The sequence below is a fragment of the Hemicordylus capensis genome, chromosome 2, assembly GCF_027244095.1.
Source record: "Hemicordylus capensis ecotype Gifberg chromosome 2, rHemCap1.1.pri, whole genome shotgun sequence".
NCBI lineage: Eukaryota > Metazoa > Chordata > Lepidosauria > Squamata > Cordylidae > Hemicordylus > Hemicordylus capensis.
The window spans coordinates 145,078,727-145,100,714 of NC_069658.1; the positions used below are offsets into that span (position 1 = coordinate 145,078,727).

The 21,988-nt window shown below is 45.6% G+C and overlaps 1 protein-coding gene across 1 annotated transcript in view; it reads left to right on the forward strand.

The window, feature by feature from the left end:
- Window positions 1–3,531: 3,531 nt before the first annotated feature.
- The window catches only part of LOC128347037 (cysteine-rich protein 2-like), a 42,565-nt gene continuing 24,108 nt past the window's right edge, over window positions 3,532–21,988 (forward strand). The window contains exon 1 of the mRNA XM_053301055.1: window positions 3,532–3,665. Within this exon, the coding sequence (XP_053157030.1) occupies window positions 3,623–3,665 (43 nt within the window). The 5' untranslated portion in view covers window positions 3,532–3,622. The remainder of the gene's footprint in view (window positions 3,666–21,988) is intronic.

A 21,988-nucleotide genomic window follows, 5' to 3' on the forward strand; every position in this document is an offset into this window, starting at 1 on the left:
ACAGGGCTACAGAAGGAAGGGGCAACTGGCAAACATTGTCCCTCTCCCATTGCACACAGATAATATTTTTGGCATGTGCCATGTTAGTCTGGTGGTCAGCCATTGATGTTTTGGAAAGCCTGTTTTTAGCAAACATGGATCAAAATGAGAGATCTGGCAATCTGAAGCATACAACACTTATGTATGCTGCCAGACAGCAAAGAAAAATAACCAGGAAGAGGAACATTTGGGCCAGGGTGCTTCATCCATTTGCAAAAGGGAAGCAAAATCTTTCTATAATATATATTGTAACATAAAACATAGTACAATAAAAGGTGCAGCTAGGCATGATGAAGGAGATCTTTGAAGATGAGGTCCTGCACTGTTTAATTTTAAAAAGAAAAAACACCCTGCAGCTGTAGTGAGGAGGGCAAACTGGATCAGGACAACACTCTGGGGGGAAAGTAATTTAACTCCTTTGCCATTTCCTGATCTATCTAGCTCCAGCTGTTTGTTAGTTTGTTGCATTTTTATACCACCCTTCTGCCTTGACTAAGGCACCCAAAGTGGTTTGCAATATTAAAAATAAATAAGTTACATAAAATTTACAAATCAGTGCTGTCTAAGGCCACTGATGGTCTTTTCATGAGCTGAAGACAAGAACTCCCTGGCCTTGGTGCCTGCTTTCTTGCCTTCCTCTCAGGGCACATATTTTTCAGTCCTCCTGAGAAGGTGGGGGAGGGGCTGCCCCAATAGTCCTTGAAGGCTTTTGAGAGCCAATTCTATCTGTCTGTCTGTCTGTCTGTCTATCTATACCACCTCACACACACATTCCTAGGCAGTGTACAAAATTTAAAACGAGGTTTAAAAAGTAAAATCAAAATCAATCAAAAATCTACAAAACACAATAAAAACTATCTCATAAAACAACCTGTTAAAACAAATTATTAAAATTAAATCCAGTTAAAAGCCTGTGAAGACAGGTGCATCTTGAAAGCCTGAAAACAAACAGAAAAGTCGATGCTCTTATTTCAACAGGGAGCATATTCCAAAGGCCGGGGGCAGCCACAGAGAAAGCCCAGTCCTGAGTCGCCACCAAACGAGCCGGCAGCATCCGTAACTGGTCCTTTCCAGAAGATCATAGCAGGCAGCCATGTTTGTTCTAACCTTGTCTATATGTTCTGAGGTGGTATTGTCACCCGCCGCTGCTTTCCTCTCACTGCAGCTTATGCAAATAACAGACAGACACTGACGGGAGATTCTATTTGTTATTGCCTTGGTCTCCTGCTGGCATCTACCAACACCCCTTTTGACAGTTTTGCTCTTTGTCCAGTCCCAACTTTGGAGTAGGGTGATTCCAGTTGTCTGTTTACCAAGCAGCATGCATTTAGCCCCTTGGTGAGCCGGTTCCCTATATAGTCCTGTTGCAAGGCAAGAAGAATTATACTGGCTATCTGGGTTTTCAGTGGATGTACATGCAAGAGAAAATTTCTCATTGCCCCATTTGTGAGAAGCTTCCGCCAGTGCTGGGTTCCCTGCCCAGCCGGGAGTGTGTCTCTCTGACTTTCCAAGCAGGGAAAGGCGCTCCGGCCACACTGGAAACCTGGCGCTGGCCACTGAAGCAGTTTGCAAACGCAGCTGTCAGGAATGCATCTGACATCAGACGCAGGGGGCATAGTTGGGCGGTGGGGCTGTGGCCGCCGGTTGAACAGGCCTCCGGTCGCCTTACTATGCCACTGACCACTTGTGACTGCTGCTGGCTTTCCATCATTGCAGGGTAAGTAATGGAAGAGGGGAATTCTCACCTTATCCATAAGAGGGGGGGATTGGTGGTAGAGGAAGTTTCTCACTCAGCAGGTCCATTCACGTCATGTTCAGTACATATAACGAGTGTACAGTGTACACAAGCACACATCTGTGCAGAGGTGCAGTCATTCACATGACATGCTGAACGCAGGTACAGCAGTACACAGCATTTGAAGGGCCTGTATCCAGATTCACTTTTAAAATGAACACAGGCACAGTCCTTCACACAAATACATGTATGTATGTACAGCATAATGTCCGAATTGGGCTAGCACCGTCCAAGCATGTGTTTGCTGACTGGATAGGCACCCCTTATGTGGACAGAGGCTGGCGACATCCATGAGGGCTGCTATCTATTCAGCAAAAGGGGTGAACTCTTAAAGTCAGGTGCCCCTGCCATCTTCTGGCACTTACGCTTGAGAATTTCCGACCCGCTCCACTTGCCCCACAGCAGTGGCCAGCAATTCCTGCCCAGGACAGCCAAATTGGGCATGGGGAGGGACCTAATGGCGCAGTGGGGAAATGACTTGATTAGCAAGCCAGGGGTTGCTGGTTCGAATCCCCGCTGGTATGTTTCCCAGACTATGGGAAACACCTGTATTGGACAGCAGCAATATAGGAAGATGCTGAAAGGCGTCATCTCATACTGTGCGGGAGATGGCAATGGTAAACCCCTCCTGTATTCTACCAAAGACAACCACAGGGCTCTGTGGTTGCCACGAGTCGACACCAACTCAACAGCACACTTTACCTTTACCTTTAGAGATTGTAAAGTACCTGTCAGCCACAATTTCTGGCTGGTGAGCTACACTAACTCTGAGGCAGTCACAGTCCCCCACCATCGGAGGAGGGCAGGAACTGACAATGGCTTCTTGAAAGATGGTTGTCCTGAAAGAAGTTTGAACTCAGTAAGGTTAGGTTGCGCCACTTTCACACATTTTTGGAAGGATGTTAGGCTAGTTCACACCATCCTTGTATGCATTGGGCAAGCATCCTCCCCCAGTTTGGGAGCTGTGCACTCTTTCATTTTGTAATTGTGTGCTTGTAAAAAGCAAGGTGGGGGCAGAGCAAGTGACCATCTGTGAGGCTCCTGCTGGGTAGGAGGGCTTTTCCTTCTGTCTCATTAAACAGCTGGGTGCAGGTTCCGGGTAGGACAGAGCGAGGTAGGACAGGCACCCGGCGAATACCACAGACTATCCCTTCTCCCGCCTCCTACCTTGCTTTTTACAAGCACACAATTACAAATCAGGAGTATACACAGCTCCTGAATTTGGGTAGGATGTTTGTCCTACCCTCTTGCTGGTCATGGGAGCCTAAGGTATGGGCTACAGCTCAGTTTTATAGCCTGTAGTGCTCAGCTCCTAATCTCTTGTATTCCCTGCCTTGGTCCTGTGCCTCCAGCTCAGAAGCCAGTGGGAGAGACAGGGTGCGGCACACAGTGGGGCTCAGCTGGAAACGAGAGCCAGCTGTGTCTCTCTGATGAGAGGCAAGAATGCTGGGCTTTGAACTAGCAAGTGTGGCCGGTGCCTCTGAAGCAGGAGGCCAAGCGATCCCAAGGGCCTGGCTGTCTGGAGAAAGGGGAGCAGCCCTGGGACCACAAGGCAGGAATCTGAACCTATGGCAATATTGTTGTTCGAGCCGGGAGGAGTCGATTCCCCCTGCCCCCGCCACGACACAACAGTACGCTCATTTACTTGTAACCACAACATCCTGATTTGAAAAGCAGAGCACATCACCACCCTGCCCCAGCCATGGTTTTCCTGTCCACCCAAGTGAACAGAAAGCTGCTTATTTCAACGGTGCTGACTGATGAGAGGTGCCTGAAAGAAGACGGACGATGGTTTCATATTGTCCCATGTGTGGAAAACCAGTCTACTTTGGTGAGTTTATTCTGTTCTGTTTCTATGAAATGAGCTCTCAGGCTGAATGGAGACATTTCTATGCCTCCCAAAGATCAAGTATGATGGTTGAATGGAGTATGGACATATCTCCACCACAGTTTTAAACTGCATTCATGCTCTCCCTCCTGGGAACTGGCGTTTTGTGAAGGCGGCCAGGAGCCTAATAGAGAAGCCTCAGCACCCTCACCAAAGTACAGTTCCCAGGATTCCTTGGGAAGAGCCATGGTGGATAAAGTGTATAAAAGCAACACAGGTTTATACATAAATATGGCCTATATCTTGCGGTCTTATGTGTGTACATGGTCTGAGGGAAAGTAAGTGAGCTTAACTGACCTAAAGAGTATGGTATAACAGAGCCAAAAGGTGTCCAGGAAAACAAAGTTTATAGGGGTGAGTGACATGAAACCTTTTTAATTCCAATTACTTTTTAAATTTCATTTTTTTCTCTCAAAGGTGACTCAAGCAAGTTAGCAAAATTCAAGAAGATTTCAAAGTACAATTTTAATAGCTTATTATAATTATGAGTGCTAGAAATTGGTGGAAGCCTAAAGTAGTCAACTTTTTTTACTAGCTCTGATTCTGAGTATTTAAAATTATTCTTTTTTTGTCAAGTGCCATAATTCTTATCATTCTTTGTGCCATAATCTACATGGAACAACCATAACTGCTGCTGCTGCTGCTACTACAACTACAACACCATACAGATTATGGTACTTTATGAAGAATGATAGCACAGATCTCTTCCTCAAGGGCCTTACAATCTAAGGTTTCTCACAGGAAAACAAGGGAGACAAAAGAGGAAGGGGAAGAAAATAGAAGCAGAGAGATAAGATGTGTGTGCGGGAGGCAGGCCTGTAGCCAGCCTCACAAAATTTGGTGGGGGGGGGGGCGGATTGCAGAAGTCAGGGGAGGCAGGTTATAAAATGTTCAGTGAAAACAGTCAGTGAGGCTGGGGAGGAAAGAGAATTTTTTGGTGTGGCAGGTACACACCATGCCACCGGCTGACTACGGGCCTGGGGCAGTGGGCGGGGGGTGGGGGTAAGGCCATGAGCACAGAAGACAGGAAGCTAGTGCAGAGATGTAAGGAGAGGAATCACATGAGCGACATCGCAGAGCAACAAGAGGTGAATGATTTGGGCTGGGTGCTGGGCTGAGATTCAGGAACCACATCCAGCAGATATCACACAATTCATACACAAAGGTCTACTTGCAGGGGCATAGCTATAATTGAACGAAAGGGTTCAAAGAACACGGGCCCTCAGCTCTTGGGGGCCCTCCAGCATCATCCCACCCAATTTTCTTCATTATCTATCTCAATCTGGGGGGGCGCCAGAGAGAGGGATGAACACGGGCCCCCTCTCCCCTAGCTACGCCCCTGCCTACTTGCATCTAAACAGGTAGAGGTATTGAGCTTTGGAGGACTTCCCCAGGAAGGCAACTCCAGACTGGGATACCCTAACCAAGAAGGCTCTACATTGCACTCTCCCTTCTTTTTTGATTGATTTTGTCTTGTCTACTTTTCATAGGGTTGTCGGTGTTTTGCTGGCCCCACTTCTTGTGGCTTTCTTCTTGACACACAGAAATTGAGCTGGTGAAGATTTTCTGGCATGGATGGGGACATTTCTCCCTTAATTTCTGTATGCCAGGCTGTTGTTCAAGACACAGAATCAGAGCTAGTGAAAACAAGTTGACCACCTTAGGCTTTTACCAATTTCTAGCACTCTCATAATCATAATAAGCTTTAGACCTCACAGGTTCATATGGCTAGGCTGATGTTAAGGGTTGCACTTGAGACTCTAGGGAAGGTGGTAATGATGATGACAAGGCTAAAAAGCACACTCTTAAAAGATTGCTAGTTGAAGAAAAGGTTTTCTCAGAGGTTTCTATGGTTAGGAAAAGATAAGGTTTTATATTCATTTGCTTCCAGATTTGCTCTCAGAGGTTTGCACAAGAAAAGGCTACCAAGTGCTTAGCATTTCTGGTACAAATTCTCTCACACAGAAAAGCAGGATATGGGAAAATCTGAGATGCCTTCTTTGAATTCCCTAGAGAGGACCTTTTCCTTACTTGCCCCATGGAAACATCCTCTTTGCCAGTGCTATTTCCGGTAGGGGTGTGCATGAAACGATTTTTTGTGATTCGATTTGTACCCAAATCGAAACACCCCCATTTTGATTTGTGTCCGAGTCTGACCCATCCAAATCAGCCCAGATTCGATTTGGATCCAAATTTATCCGAATCGGAATCGATTTTGATCGGAAAAAATGGGTCTTGGGGTCAAAAGAGTGGGGTGGGTGGTAGTGCCTAATGGGTGGAGGTTACCACCCCAATTTTTTTAAAAAATGGGCAAAGGGTTGATTTAAATTTTTTTTGAAGTTTATGTGTCTTTAAGATTTATTTATTTTTTGCTAGTAGCAGTAGCAAATAAGAGTGGATTCATGGTTTCTCATTGAAAATCTCATATGCAACCAGAGAATCTACACTCAGAACACTTCCAAAACAACAGAACCCAGTACACCATGGGTTATCAAGCCATGGGGGTGGTTGGCACCCTATGTTCACTATGCCACCACTCTCTCTGGGCCACCCAAGTGGCCATTCTTCACTATGGGGGAAAAGAGTAAACTTCACTTCAAAAATCAAAATATTGAGCCCTTTGCCCAATTATTCTGAAACCTAGGTGGTAGCAGGCACCCATTGGGGCACTACCACCCAACCCACTCTTCCCCCTCCAAAATAACATCAACATCACACATCTACAACACCCGCAGAGCTTTGCAAAGAACAAGTTTTGGTCACACACATTCACATCCCCCCCCCAAATGCAATTTATCCACACAGAGTGTGAAACAACAACTAACAACAAACACCATACATAAATTTTTAAATTCAATTGCTGCAACCCCAAAGCCCATGCTCCACTGCTGCAACCCCAAAGCCCCACGCTCCCCTGCTGCCACCCCAGACCCCGCGCTGCGCTCCCCAACCCCAGACCCCACGCTCCCCTGCTGGCCAATCTGCAGGCTGGAAGGGCCGGAAATTCAAACAGATGTCAAAACTCAAAATGGAGACTGAAGGAGAAAGATTTTTTGTGATTGCAAAACGGATTTCCAAAACAGCCAAACCAACAAAATGTTTTGTATCCGAAACAGGGACGTTTTGTTTTGGCTACAAAATTTTCTGTTTTAAGCATTGGGTGTTTTGTTTTGGCTACAAAACAGCCGAAACGGCCTGTTTTGTGCACAAAACGTTTTGTATCCGAAACGAAATGCACATCCCTAATTTCCGGTGGTTAACGTGAGACATGACGATGGAGGAGATCTGCACAGAAAAATGATCTCCACATGACTGCTTCATTAATATCTGAGCTGTAGACTGTTTCAACAGAACTGACTTTTGTTTTCCTGTAAATAATGTCCCTCCAATCCTAATTTTTAGAGTGTTCAGTATCGTTTTCATAATCCTAGAAAGAGTCTTCCTCCAACTCCTCTCCACACACACACCTAAGAACTCTCCCTTCCTGAAAAAAAAAAAAAAGTTAATACTTGCAATATATTTTGGCTGCTATGCTTAACTACTGCATCCCTGCCAAAAGAGAGCCTGAGCCATTGCAGAGCTTCTCCTTTTCAGAAGGCTGTTAGCTTTTATTTAAATCAGAAAGCTTCATCTTGAACTAGTCATGAACAAGATGGAAAGTTAGTTTTGCAAATATGGGCTTCTTCTGCCATCCTTGCCAGGCAAAGTGTGGAAGGCTGCAGTGAGAAAGGGTCCACAGGTACTGCGGAGATGACATGGGTGAACAGTTCCTTGGAGCATTTCGTAGTGCATGCTGTTTTCATGGCAACAGTCTGTTGATTAATTTAAGACTTCTTGCCACACTCTTTGGTTTGATGGTAGTTTCACCATACAGTGTGCTATGCAGCTCATTATATGGTAGTGTTGCTTTGTCATACTCAGATTTTGGATTGTGGCACAGTAGACATCTGTATTCCAGCTGCATGGTTTTTTGTTTTTGGCTGATCATCTATGCCAGGATGTTTGTGACCACATCTGGCAGCTTCATATGCAATCAGCTTAAAGAATCAATGTGATGGTGATTTGAGCATGGTTGTTCCTGAATCTTTCCTGCTCCCCAATTGTCCAGCAAATCAAAATCTCAATGTCACCCTGTGAATACCCATGGCCATTGCAACTATTGCTTGCAGGCATGTTATAGAATAATTTTTATACTTAAAAGTGCTGTACATGGATGAGCATAGCAAACAGCACAATGTTATATAAAATCCTATGGCTGGGAAGGGTCTAAATACTTGCCAAGTGGGGAAGGGGATCTCAGTGGTAAAAGTCACCTAATGGAAGAAGAGCCACCAGAGGACAAAAGGAGTCTGCATGTGGAGTTTTGGGAGTCTGAGTAGTCTTAAGCATGGAATATAATTATGCATCCATGGGCAAGTGTAGTGCTGTGCAGAATGGTTTGGTTTTTTTTAAAAGGTAAATTATATTGATGGAATGGTTTGATCACTTCCCCCTTCTCCTACCTTGATTTTTGCTGACTCTTTATTGGGAACATGCATAGGGCCTGGAGCCTGGCTGGACACTCTTCCACCCAGCGGTTGGTTGGGAGAACCAGCCTGTTCTCTGCTGCCCCATAGGGCAGAACTAGATCTAACGCACTTAAGTTAGAGCAGGGCAGATTTTATTTATTATTTATTATTTAAAATATTTCTATACCGCCCAAAACTTGTGTCTCTGGGCGGTTTACAATTAAAATCATTTAAAACATTAAATCAATTAACAATTAAAATCATTCAAAAGATTAAAAACATTTAAAACCCAGTATTAACATTATTTAAAACTATACATCTAATTAAAAGCCTGGGTGAATAAATGTGTCTTCAGTGCCTTTTCAAAAGTTTCCAGAGACGGGGAGGCTCTTATTTCTTATTTGGCTGAGCATTAAGAGAAACCTTTTAATGGTAAGAGCAGCTTGATAATGAATGATGGAACCAATGACCTAGGAGGGTGGTGGAGGTCTTCAGGCAAAGGCTGACCAGCCATCTGTTGTAGATGCTCTACCTCTGGATTTCTTGCACTGGGTAGGATGTTGGACTAGATGCCTTCAAGGCCTCTTCCAGCTCTGTGATTCTCTGGCCATTTTTCCCCCTAACCAGTTCATCATAATACTTGATATTTGCATTGCACTTTTAATGGGTATTCAAAGCTCTCCCCGTAGTCCTTTTCACACACATTTTTGCAACTGTAAGCTAGGCTAGTATCATTATCCATGTGTCACGGATGGAGTGGAGAGGTTCAGCTTGCCTAAGGCCACCTACTGAGTGTATGGCTGAAGTGAAATTTGAAACAGGGATTTCCCCACACATTCTCATAAGCACCTCTATAGTGGTCTGTGCTGGCCTGTTTAGCTTGGAGGGGAAGCAAGACAAGGTGCAACGGTGTGCAAATAATGTATGGTTGCATGTTCAGGAAGGTACAAGGTTCAAAAGGTGAGTAGTGGAAACAGGAAGTGCAGGTCACAAACAGGAAGTCTAGCATGGCTAGTGTCTTTCACAATCTACAGCAGCCGCACAGGAAGCAAGAGACAAAGAAGCCACAGAACATGAGCAAAAGGAGAGCCTGGAGGTGCTTCGGGAAGATTTTAAAAGAACACAGTAGGAAAATGATTTTGGTTGAGGCAAACCTGTGGTTGTTGCCCCCATTCCATATCCTTAGGTGAGTATCCTAAGGATACTCTTGAGACTTTAGTAGCTTGATGCCAAAGAGACTTTTGACAGGTGAGTGTTGGTCTTGTGGTAGCAAACATGACTTGTCCCCTTAGCTAAGCAGGGCCCACCCTGGTTGCATATGAAGGGGAGACTTGATGTGTGAGCTCTGTAAGATATTCCCCTCAGGGGATGGAGCCGCTCTGGGAAGAGCAGAAGGTTTCAAGTTCCCTCCGTGGCTTCTCCAAGATAGGGCTGAGAGAGATTCCTGCCGGCAACCTTGGAGAAGCCACTGCCAGTCTGGGTAGATAATACTGAGCTGGGTAGACCAGTGGTCTGACTCAGTATATGGCAGCTTCCTATGTTCCCGTGTTTCCACCTTTCATCTGTCTCCCCCACTGATGCTCTGAACAGAATCAAAAGAAAAACTGTAAGGCAGATCCTTCTTTTTCCTATTTATTCATCCAAGGGATTTGGTGGTTCCCAACTAAACAAATGACGCTCCAGAAATCCTGGTGTGAGAGATGATGATGATGATTTACTTGATTTTTATACCACCCTTCAAAAAATGGCTCAGGGTGGTTTACACAGAGAAATAACAAACAAATAAGATGGAACCCTGCCCCGCAAAGGGCTCACAACCTAAAAAGAAACATAAGATAGACACCAGCAGCAGTCACTGGAGTTACTGTGCTGGGGGTGAATAGGGCCAGTTATTCTCCCCCTGCTAAATAAAGAGAATCACCATGTTAAGAGGTGCCTCTTTGCCAAGTTAGCAGGGGTTTGCCCTTGTGCCTTAACTGGCTTGAATTTCTTGTGGGTTTAGGGATGCCAAGGCAGACTGATCTTTGCTCTATGCCCCTCAACCCTCAAAATCTAAAGGAAAAGGAAAGATTGTGCCATCAAGTAAGTGTCGATTCCTGGCGACCACAGAGCCATGTGGTTTTCTTGGTCGAATACAGGAGGGGTTTACCATTGCCATCTCCCATGCAGTATGAGATGATGCCTTTCAGCACCTTCCTATATCACTACTGCCTGATATAGGAGTTCCTCAGACCCTGGGAAACACACCAGCGGGGATTTGAACCAACAGCCTCTGGCTCTTCAGGCAGGTTGCTTCCCCGCTGTGCCATTAGGTGGCTCTCTAGCTCCCTCTTTATTCTATAACGCACTTATTTTATTCTGAGCTCATGTTGTGCTTAACTAACCAGTCTTGGGTATCCCAAAGCCTAGGGCCAGTCCTATTCATTTCAATAATCTAGGCAGATGGAAGGAAGGAAGGAAAGAAGGCAGGCAGGCAGGCTTGGGAAACCAAGACCTTAAAGGAGAAGGCCAATTGGCTGGTTTTCTTTAACTAGAAATCTACAGTCTGGAAAGTCTGGAAGCTAACAACAATAACAAGCTACAGTCTGGAAACGAACAACAATAACAGCATTTATATAGCACTTTGGGGCCCTTCACACACACATTTCGGAAATCCCACAACAGCCCTGTCAGGAAAGCCAGTATTATTATTCCATTTAAAGTACTTGGGGTTTTAAGCAGAAGTCTAAGTAACTTAAGGCCACCCTTAAGCAATATTTGCACTGGAATCTCCCTGGTTTGCAGTTTATTCTGAGACACAGTACTGCACTAGCAATCCTTTCAATACAGTGTATACGCTAAGTCAGTAAGAATGAGTCAGGAGCTAGAAAGTCATTGGTTCAAACCTCACCTCAGCCATGGATGACATGCAAGCCACTTTTTCTCAGCCTTGCCCCCTCCTCAATCTGTGCTGTTCGGATTATAATATATCCTATTTCAAGGGTTGATGTAGCGATTATTGAGTTAATATGTGTGTGGTGCTTTGAGGACTTTTAGAAAGCAGGCATATACACTATTATTTTCTTCAAACTGCCAAAATGGCTTGCTTAAGGCTGGCAGTGTTGCAGGGAGCTTGGCAGGATCTTTCTTAACTAGCATTTGCAAATTCTAATTCTAGTGCAGAAACTTTCCAGACTGTAGATTTCTAGTTAAAGAAAACCAGCCAATTGGCCTTCTCCTTTAAGGTCTTGGTTTCCCAAGCCTGCCTGCCTGCCTGCTTGCCTGCCTTCCTTCCTTCCTTCCTTCCTTCCATCTGCCTAGATTACTGAAATGAATAGGACTGGCCCTAGGCTTTGGGATACCCAAGACTGGCCTTAGCTCTGTGCCTTCTAGCCCTCAAGATAACAGCTGTATATTGGGTGAATTCATAGATACTGTTGTTCATATGTGGTGATGGTGTGTGTGTGTGTGTGTGTGTGCGCGCGCGCGCAAGAAGGAAATACTTCAAAACAATACAATCAATAGGTAGTTGGATAGGCAGAAGGATGAGCACACTGATTTCCTGGTCAGTGTGATTAAAGTTATGCTCCACTCTTCTCAGTATTCTGATTATTGATCAGGATGTGAACATTTGGACAAGTAGAATTTGCACAAATATATTTCTTCAGATTTGTTTCTGTGTTTGTCTGGTCAACTGTTCCTCATAGAATTTGGTTCCCATGAAACCCCTATCAGAGCAGGAAAGCACTTTTGGGGCTTTCTCCCCTTTCCCAGGGGAGGCCTTATGAGGGTCCAAGTTTGGATAGATTCGGACAGCCTCCCTGGTGAAGGTCAGCCAGCAGTTAAAAGAGTGGGTTTTTTTGGCTTTGAGTCATGTGCTCTAACATCACTGGTTGGGTGATCCACTGGGTATGGTAGTGATACTGAGTCATTCTAGTGGAAGTCTGGGTCCTAGTGTAAAGGAAAAGATGTTGGCCACTGAGGATACAGGTGCAAAATGTATTTCCAGAGCTCCATGATGGATGGGATTGTAGTCTCTACTATGAATCTGCTGTGTCTTTGGTGGAGAACCAAAGGTCCCTCAGGAGGGTCCCTGTGGACCAAAAAGGGGAGGGGATGAGGCTGAAAAGTGATGAGATCCTAATTTTAGATCCTTGGTCTCCAAGGGTTCCTTTTCTGATGAGGAGCTTCCAGAGTTCATGTCTTGTTTTGAAGTTTATGTCATGGTGCCAAACCTATACAGCAGTGAAGATAAAATAGCAGACTAAAAGTGCTACCAGTGTGATTAATAATAACAGATGGAATTACCTTATTTGCAGGTACATAAACTAACAACACTGGTGGTAATTAAGTCCTGACGATTATGGAAATGCCTACCACTGGTGGTATTCCCATATCACTAACCATGCATATGAACTTCCCACGGCCACAGTAGTTATTACCACTGTTAATAATTGCTGTGGTGTATGGTCAAGTAAACACTCCTGACAGGAGTAATTAATACTGATGGCATATAACAGTACTTTAAAGGCTGTCAGAAATAACTGTGTATATGAGTTCTGGCTGTGAAATCCCTCCATTAATGAGTGCTTATGGGCAACATGACCTTAGGAAGCTTGTTTGCTTGCCAGTATTTTGATTTTGCAAGGGGGAATGACAGGAGAATATTTAGGGTGACAGGAGTGAAAAGAAGAAATAAGCTACACTGACCATTGATGATAACAACTGAAGCTCAGATATTTGTGGATTGGAATCCTCAAATTCCCCTCTTTTCAAATGACGAATTTGTTTATTTTACCTCTTCCATCTTTTAAAAAAACTATTGTGTGTAATTAGATGCCTTTTCATATGATACCATACTCACATTGTGCAGAAGATGAAAAAAGGAAATGCTGTACTAAAACCAGACCTTCTTTCTTGCAAACTTCAGCAAAACGTGTCTTAACGTTTTGTGAGGAACAGCCGGATTGAAAGACCCAGTACAGTGAATGGACATGATTCACAACTGAGGATGCAAAGCAAATGCATTTGTCTGACTGTCTGGGGCATAGTAAAAAAATCTTGGAAAAACCAGAAGTTCAGATGTGCGTGCATATGTGTGTGTCTATGGTGTTTCAGTGGGGTGGAATGGGGGGCACATGGGGAGAGAGAACAAATGCATTGGTTCAGAGTTAGAAGGGGAGAATTCTTCAGTATTACATGTCTGGATTGTGAGGGGATTGGAAAGTTCTCCAGGATGGAGTTCCTAGATGGTCCACTTGGTCTGTGAGTGGGTAGATGGGTGAGTGGAGTGATCCTGTGGGATAGGTGTCTGCTTTTTTTCCTAGGACACTCTGGGTTGTGTGTTCATGCAACCAATTGGCAACATGGCAATTTGGCATCTAGAAATGATGATTAAGGGAAACCATTTATGTGGCACATTTCAAGTGCTCAAGGCACTTCACAGACATTAGCTCAGTAATCCTTACAAATATCTCGTATAATGCCAACAATATAGTCAACTTCGAGAGGAGATTAAGGCTGAGATGATAGTGGCTTGTTTTTCATGGTCACAGTTTTATAGCTGCTTCCCCCATACACACAAACAAAACTGGATAGATTTAACAAAAGGTTTGTTCAGCAACAACTCCATTTTCTCCTTCCCTTTCCCCATCCTTTTCCTTTCTGACTCCACCCACACACTCTCTACAAGATCCCTATTGGGAGAAGCATCCAAACAACAAAACACAAAAGTTAACTAGAAAGAATACAACAGTGACCTACAGTTATGTCAAATCCAAAGGCACTGAAGTAGCAGGGCTAGGAAAGACTCCTGCCTGAGTCCTTGGAAAGCTGCTGCTGGCCTGAATAGACAGTCCTTGGATGGATGGGCCAATGGTCTGACAAAATACAGCAGCTAAATGTGCCCTTATGTTCAACTCCTGGCCTTTTAATTTAGGCATAGGCTTTTACTGCTCTTGATGCAACATGGAAAAGACAACTGCTTGGGAAAACATGAATGGAACAATCTGTGCTTGCCCTCCCCCCACCCACGCCAATAGCAAGATTTTCACTTTGTTAAGACTTACCAGTTTACTTTGCATCATCAGCCATTGGGTCAACCTACTGTAACTGCACAAGCAACTCAATCCATTGGTGGGGTGGCAGTATATTTAGAAGCAGCATGAGTATGAATTAGGAAGTGATCCAAGCAGCTTTTCCCAGGATCCCTTGCAATGTCATTGATTCTGGTGTGCATCTCTCAAAGGCCTCTCTACAGTCATTTGGGCAGCTAACTGTCTTGGGCCAGTCTATATCAGTTGCAAACAAGGCATAGATGCTGAATTCAGCCAAAATAGGAAACCGGAGGTCTCTTCACCTCCAGTTTCCAAAGCCTCACGTCCAAATTTGGCAACCGGAGTTAAGAGTGAAAAGGGACCTGCGAGTTCCCTCACCAAACTCCACTCTGAACCTTCGGTCAGAGAGTGTTGTTTCGCCACCCTTAACTCCAGTTTTGTGCTGCCAGCGTTATATCTGAATGCTGGCACCGCAGTCTGGGCCCCATGGAAATGGAGCTGAGGGAGGAAGCTCCTCCCTCACTCTGGCCTGATTGGTTGTGCATGTTGTCCTTCTGTGGAGAAGGATGCTCACACAGCCAGATCCCCTGCCTCTCTGCAGTCTCACTGACTACAGAGAGGCAGCTCTCCCTGTTGTCTAAAAGTGGCCGCAAGAGCTGGGGGAAGGGTGCATGGAACCGTGGGTCCGTTGGACTTGCGGTTCCACATTATGTCTGAATGGGGCCAGAGGCTTTGCCCACAATTTCACAATCTTTCAAGCTTGGAACACACCCTGTCCCTTCATACACATACAGAAAGAGAGAGCCAGTGTGTGACTAGCTTGATTGTGCCCCACACTCCTTCCCAATTTTGCAATCCCACCAGGATGCTTTACAGACTGGGCTGTTACACACCCTCTTCCAGAGGAGATTAAGGGTATGTTCACACACCAGCCAAACATACCCCGAAGTCCATTCAAGATCCTTGGAAGCACTCCACACACAAACCAGGCTTTGTCTTCCAAATTCTAGCATTTCTCAATGTATTTCCGGGTTTTTAAAATGCTGTTTTTAAAGAGTGTTTCTGAAAACACTGAAGCAAATATGGAGAGCCAATGATGTAGAATCATTAACATGATAAGAGGGATATACTCTTAGGAATGCAGATATAGGCTTTAGAAATCTCAATCTCTCTCTCCCCCCATTGGCTAGAAGGCACGCGATGTGAACCTGCACCAAAATAAAACCTGAGAGCAGAGGGGAGGGACTGCTTTCCTCAATGCCGTGAGTGTAATTCAAAGTGGCTTCGCTCAACATTTACCCCGCAGCACAAAGCCATATAACTCCCAGGTAGCAAAAACAAGGCATTGTTTGAGCCCCTAGTGGATTGCCATGCATGGTTCTTGAGCTTTGCTCAGCTTGGTAGTTATAAAAAGAGCCAGCCTGTAGCAAAGGCAAGTGGTCATATGTTGCTGCCTGGAGCAACTCAAATTCAAACTTTTACTATGAAGATTTCATGTGCAACTTAAAAGTGTTTTGAACAGATGCAAAAAGAATGTCTGAGCTTGGGGAAAAATAGAAACCAGGCTCTTAACCTTTTGACATTGCCAATAGCAAACATCTTCACTCATCCTTAAAATGTAGAATTAAATGAATGATATTTTCACGTGCCCAGACAGCCCACTGGTTCCCTATTAACTGGCAGTGTGGGACTTCCAAAGGGTTGGAGGAGCAGAAGACTATACGTAGGCCCACCTGCAGGTGCAGCGGCTCCAGCTGTAGCATCTGCTACCTTTGTAAACACTGGTTTTGAAAAATATCAGGGACTAAGAACTACTGTATTTTATTTCAAAAAGATGTTAAATAGCACCATTTGTTAGACTAGCTGCTGCTAAGTTCTACATAATCACCCTGATGAAGGGCAATAGACACACATGGAAGAAGGCTAACTGGATGGGGAGCTGTGTGCACTGGGGCTGCGTGAAGCTGCAGACAGGAGCCTGGGAAACCAAACCAGAATCCCACCAATAGGATGTTCAGGAGAGAAAGCCTGGCCTGGAAGCACACAGCCACTCCCGGCTACCCCCTCTTTCACACCGAAACAGCTCTGATCAATGGGATTGCAGCTGCTTTTCCTTTACTGGAATACATGCACAGTCTGTTGCATCGAGGCCCATAGATTTCATATTCTCAAAGTGATAGTGTTGGGTTTGGTAAGGAAACCAGCGTTGTATATGTTTCCATTTGTAACCCAAACGATAATTTCCTTCCAACACCAGTTTTTCCTTTTCAACAGCTTTAAGGCTTTCAGAAATGTGTGTAGGAAATGGGTCAGAATCCAATTTGGAAATTCAGTTAAGATCCCAGATTGACTTCCTCCTTCCCTTTTGCAGCAAGACTTACTTCAGTAAAACAATGTGGAAATGGCACAGCTGAATGGAGCCTGCAATTGCTTTCAGTGTTGGGTTTTTATTTGATAGGAAGTGGAGCCCTCTACAGACTCCTGATGAGAATGAGTTTCTGTTGAAGGATGTGCTCACATGCTTACTAATGCTTCACCTCGGCAAGGGCAGTGAAACATTCAGTTTGTTCAGAACAGCCTTTTCCCTGAGGCTAAGAGGATGTACTATGCTGAGTGCAGCGAGGGCTGCAGCATTCCTTGCAACTGAGCTAAGGAAGGGAATGTGGTTTTAAAGTGTGACTGATGTGTCATGCATTTAATAAGTCCCAACGCATCCTGCTAGAAGGTGATGGGACAAAACTGCTGACAGATTTATTTTCCAGTATCAGATGGCTCCATTACTAATCAGAGAATGTACACACCAAGGAAAGGAATGAAATGAAAGATAAAAAGAATCTGGATTGGGGACTGGTGGAACTTTTTTGGGGGGGGGGCTTCTCTTTCTTAATGAAAGGTAATTTTTTATCGTGGCTTGCCTATATTTTGCAGCACTTTATATGCTGTGTGATCGTGATTATGTGCATGGGGAATCTGGTTGCTAGCAATGATACATAAAACCCAATAGCACGCAGTGCTTCCTCCTCTGCCCCTAATCCTGGTGTATACACACATGCACAGACATACTAGCAATACATCCCTAATCTCTTAGAAGTGACTGGCTCTACCACAGAAACTCCAAAACCTCTCCTTTGATGTGAACTACATGACTTGAGTTTTTAAGGCATATTTAGACTGTGGACTTAAGTTAGGTTAAGGCCTCTCCCCAAGAATTTTTGAGAATGGAAGGATTGCTAGGGATCTCTTCCAACAGCGGAGTCTCAGCATTTGATCTATGCCTGGCCTAAGCCCAAGCAAGCACCCCCCACCAAGTGCTTGAAGTGACATAGTAAGCCATTGCCCCCATCCCTATCTCCACGATGCATAGAGCGTGCTCTGTGTCAATCTGCACGTCCTCCATCCGCACCCGAACTACGCCATCCTTACCCCAACAGGATCCCCTGTGCGGATCTTTCCCTCCACACCCAAACTGCATCCCAGTTGTGCCAGTCTTTCCCTCCCTGCCCCACTTGAACTGTACCCCCTCGCATTACACTTTCCCTCTTTTCCCTGTGCAGCCTTTCCCTCCCTCCACCTCAACTGCATGCACCTTACACTGAGCTTTCCCTCCCCACTCCCCAAACTACATCCACCCTCCCCTCCCCACCTGACCCCATTCTTACCTGGCAGCAGCTGCAGCTCTCCATCCTCCCTGCATCCCACTCGCCCTACCTTTCCAAAAGCCATGGAGTGGAAGGAAATGTGTGGAGATCCCACCTCTTCCTTCCACATCACTTTCTTTCAGGAAGAACAGGAATCAGGAGGAGGGTGGCGGCAGGAGGAAGAGTCGTGGCAGGACAAAATGTAAATTTATAATCCTTCTACTTCCTTCTTTTAATGTTTCCAAGTATGAGTACTGTTGCATGTGTTACCAGACAGCTCAATTTGAGGATAGCCCAGAGAGCACTCCTCTATTCATATTGCTTTGGAAGGCTATACAGCCCCAGACTACGGGATCATAGTGAACTTGTCACCTGCCTGCCAGGGGCATAGTGAGACCCCTGGGGGCTAGGGGATAAAATCTTGGCAGGGCCTCCCCCTCACATGCACAAAATACACATGCCCCAGCACCCCAAGCCCCACCCCTGCATCTGATGTCAGATGTAAGGGGCGGGGCAACCAAAATCTCCCTGCCACTGCTCCTACCTCCTGTTGGTCGCCCCCTCCATCACTGCTGCCACTGCCCCTGCCCCTCCGCCGCTTCTTATCTTGCCCCTGTTGCAGTGGGTGCTGTGGCTGTTGGGCTTCTCTGGCCAGCATGCACACCTCTCTGGCTGAACTGCTTGCCTGCACAGTTTGACTATGGACATCGCATGTCCGGGACATCATGGGCATGCAACGCCCATAGTCAAATTGCGCAGGTGTGCAGTTTGGCCAGAGAAGTGCACAGGTCGACCAGAGAGGCCTGACACCCACAGCATCCACTGCTGCCGGGGGGTGGGGGCTGCCCCACTTGGCTCACCCCTCACCCTCCGGAGGCCAAAATAAGAAGCAGTGGCGGAGCAGGGGCAGTGGCAGGGCAGGAGTGGGGTCGTCTGCTTGGGGGCCCCCTGACCCTCTGGGCACAGGAACATTTGTCCCTGCTTGTCCAATGAATGCTACATCCATGCTGCCTGCCTTTGGCAAGACTCACAGCTGGTCGCTCAGCATGAGCAAAGTGTGGGGCAATATATCCCAAGGTGAGAATAGCAAATACTCGATGGGACGCCCCCACCCCTCTCTATCAGAGAGAAGGTAATAGCCGGTGAGCATACTCCATTTCAAAATGTGAATTAATCAAGAAAGGAATCCTCCCTTTCACGGGAGGTAACGGTGCAGCACTCCACAAGAGGCACACAGATAATTGGTGCATTTCCCAACATGTTCTAAATCAACACTTAAGCTGGCAAGGACTTGGGAAAATGAGCGCATCAAAATCAGAGGTGTGTAATCCAGTCCTTGAGATAGTCAGCCCAGCAGTTCTGTTCAACTCATATAACGCATATACATAAATTCACCCTTGCCTTTGCTGAGTAAGATTCACACAGCAAGATTAAGCTCAGGTAGCAATGAGCTTCGTTGTCTTTCATGGAATCCGCTATCCTCTGGGTAGACAGCATGGCTTAGAAATTGCCTCAGGGCACGTTTCAAGGTATATATACCTCCAGCCAAAGCACATGGCCTCAGAATCTGTTTGGACCACTGTCCTGCCGACTCCCAAGTGAGTCATAGCCTTTGCTCCTTGCCCTTCTCTTCCCTGCTTTTCTGCCTGCTCCCCGTGAGAAGAGGCCAACCAACGTGCAACAACAAACCAGGGACAGATAACTAACCTCTTGCCCTTCTAAGCCTCATTGACCCCTCTCTTTCTCTCCCCACTGTTAAGCACTTCCCATGTTAAGCCTTAATCCGGGCTCTGGTCTAAGCACCTTAGCCGAGCCGATCGATTTAAAATTAGTCCTGTAACCTAAATTATTGCTAGCCATTTTCTTTCTTAAAATATCAGATAAGATTCATTGCCTTGCCTAACTGAACTTGGTCTTCTGTACCACCATATACCCCTCTATACCCGATACCTATAAAACTTTGCCTTCTCTACCCCCATACCCTTGCTGAACTGTATTTCTGTCTCCTCATCTTTTCCAAGATGCCAAAACTGCTCAGCTTGATACGGAAGCCAAACTGCTCCCCAAGCCAAGCTAATTTCCTCACCAAGTCAAAAGCATAGTTAAGGTGTCTAGCTAAGACCATTGTTTTAAGAGAAACAAGATGTAAGGATTACTCCTGCTAACTGGGCAAAGACTTGTTTTTTTAAAAGTGGTGGTTCTCTTTTATATATTTAGTAAGGGGAGAACAAGTGCCCCTGTTCAGCCCAGTGTAGCATCTTTCCAGTGGCTCTTGCTACTGTCATTCATCTTTGTGTTTTTTGGTTAGATTGTGAGCCCTTTTGAAACAGGGAGCTATTTCCCCCTACATTATTGCTTTGTAAATTGCTATGAGAACTAACTAACACACTCTCTCTCCCCCCCACCCTCTCTTTATATATTATATAAATGTAATATGAATAATATTATATATAAATAATAATAATTTAGCAAGTTAATTAACAACAAAATTGTATTACAATACAATTCATCAGCAGGAGCTAAGATTTAAATTGTTTTAAAATGTCCCTATTTTCCTGGGACAATTGCTGGTTTTTGTTCCTATTTTTGCCCTTTTAAGCATCCCTTTGAAAAAATTGTTAGTGTTTTCAGTCATGCATAGAGTTACTATTCTTGGGGATTCCACCCTCGATCCATCTTTACAACTTAAATCTCTGTGTGTCCCACCACATCAAGGCAAAGTTGCAGGACTCTGGAGAGCTCTGAGTGACCCAATTGCTTGAACAAGGGCCAGAAGTGGAAAGGATAAGGTCATGGCTGCCAAGCGGGTTGGGAGAGAACACAGAGCTTCCCATTTCAATCCAAGAGGCAGCAGGAGGCATGGGAGGGGAGAACCATCTCATATGTCTTGGTCTGCCTGCCCACAGCCACCATCCTTCATTGTTTTGCAGACGTTCTCTAGGTCATCGCTTCCTTGGCCTCAATACAATTTCTTAAGGCTGAAGCAGAGAAAAAGGAAGCTGCCAGAAAAGGTAGCCCACAACTCCACAAAGGGAGGGAGAAGGAGGGGAGGGAGGGGATCTCAGCTTGGGAGCTGGAACGTGTTGTTCTGTATGCCCACAGTTTGGGAAAGGGGTGCCTTGGCGACAGAGAGAAGAGAAGCAATAGCCCAACACAGAGTTGGCAATAGATTATGGATGGGGGGAGCTCAATCCATATAGAGAGCCCAAGAAATCCTGTTGGCTCCCCTTCATCCAGTCTCAACTATCACCCAGACTCCCTACTTGGAGATTTAAAGGGGCAGCCCTGGATGTTTTTCTGCTTCATCACATATCTGCTTATCTGTTGCTGACTCAGTATAAGGCAGTTCCATTATAGCTGCTCTGGGGTAGCTATTCCAGTAGTGGTGGGGAATCAACAAAGACATGGCACTGGTAGGTCAGTGGGCTGTTACAGGGGAAGGGAATTCAGAAATTTAATCGCTGTTTCCCCTTTCAGCAGGCATAGAACTTCTTTGACCTTGAAGAGCAGTGACCTTGAATTCAGAAAGGCAGTTCCATTATAGCTGCTCTGGGGTAGGTATTCCAGTAGTGGTAGGGAATCCACAAAGACATGGCACTGGTAGGTCAGCGGGCTGTTACAGGGGGAGGGAATTCAGAAATTTAATCACTGTTTCCCCTTCCAGCAGGCCTAGAACTTCTTTGACCTTGGAGAGCAGTGCCAACAACCCACAGAACCTCACCTTATTACTCTTATTTCAGGTTGATCCAAAATAGGTCCAGTTTGGTCCCAGCTTCTCCCAGTGGGTTAATCCATGGTGAAGCCGGTGAGAGTATGTGGGCGGGGAGGTAGGTTGGCTGTGGTCTATAAGAATACCATCTCCCTTATCAGACTAGCTGCCTGATAGGACTTTTCCCCCTTTCTCTCCCTCCAGAGAGGGAGAGGAAAGGAAAAAAGTTCTATCAGGCAGTCGGCGCTGCCTGAAATAACTGGTGAAGAGTTCACCCGGGCTCTCGGGGGCCCGGGCATGGGAGGGGGGGTTCACTCTGGGCTCCTCTGGAGCCCAAGCCATGGGGCATCAGCAGTGGGGAAGAGAGCTGGTCTAG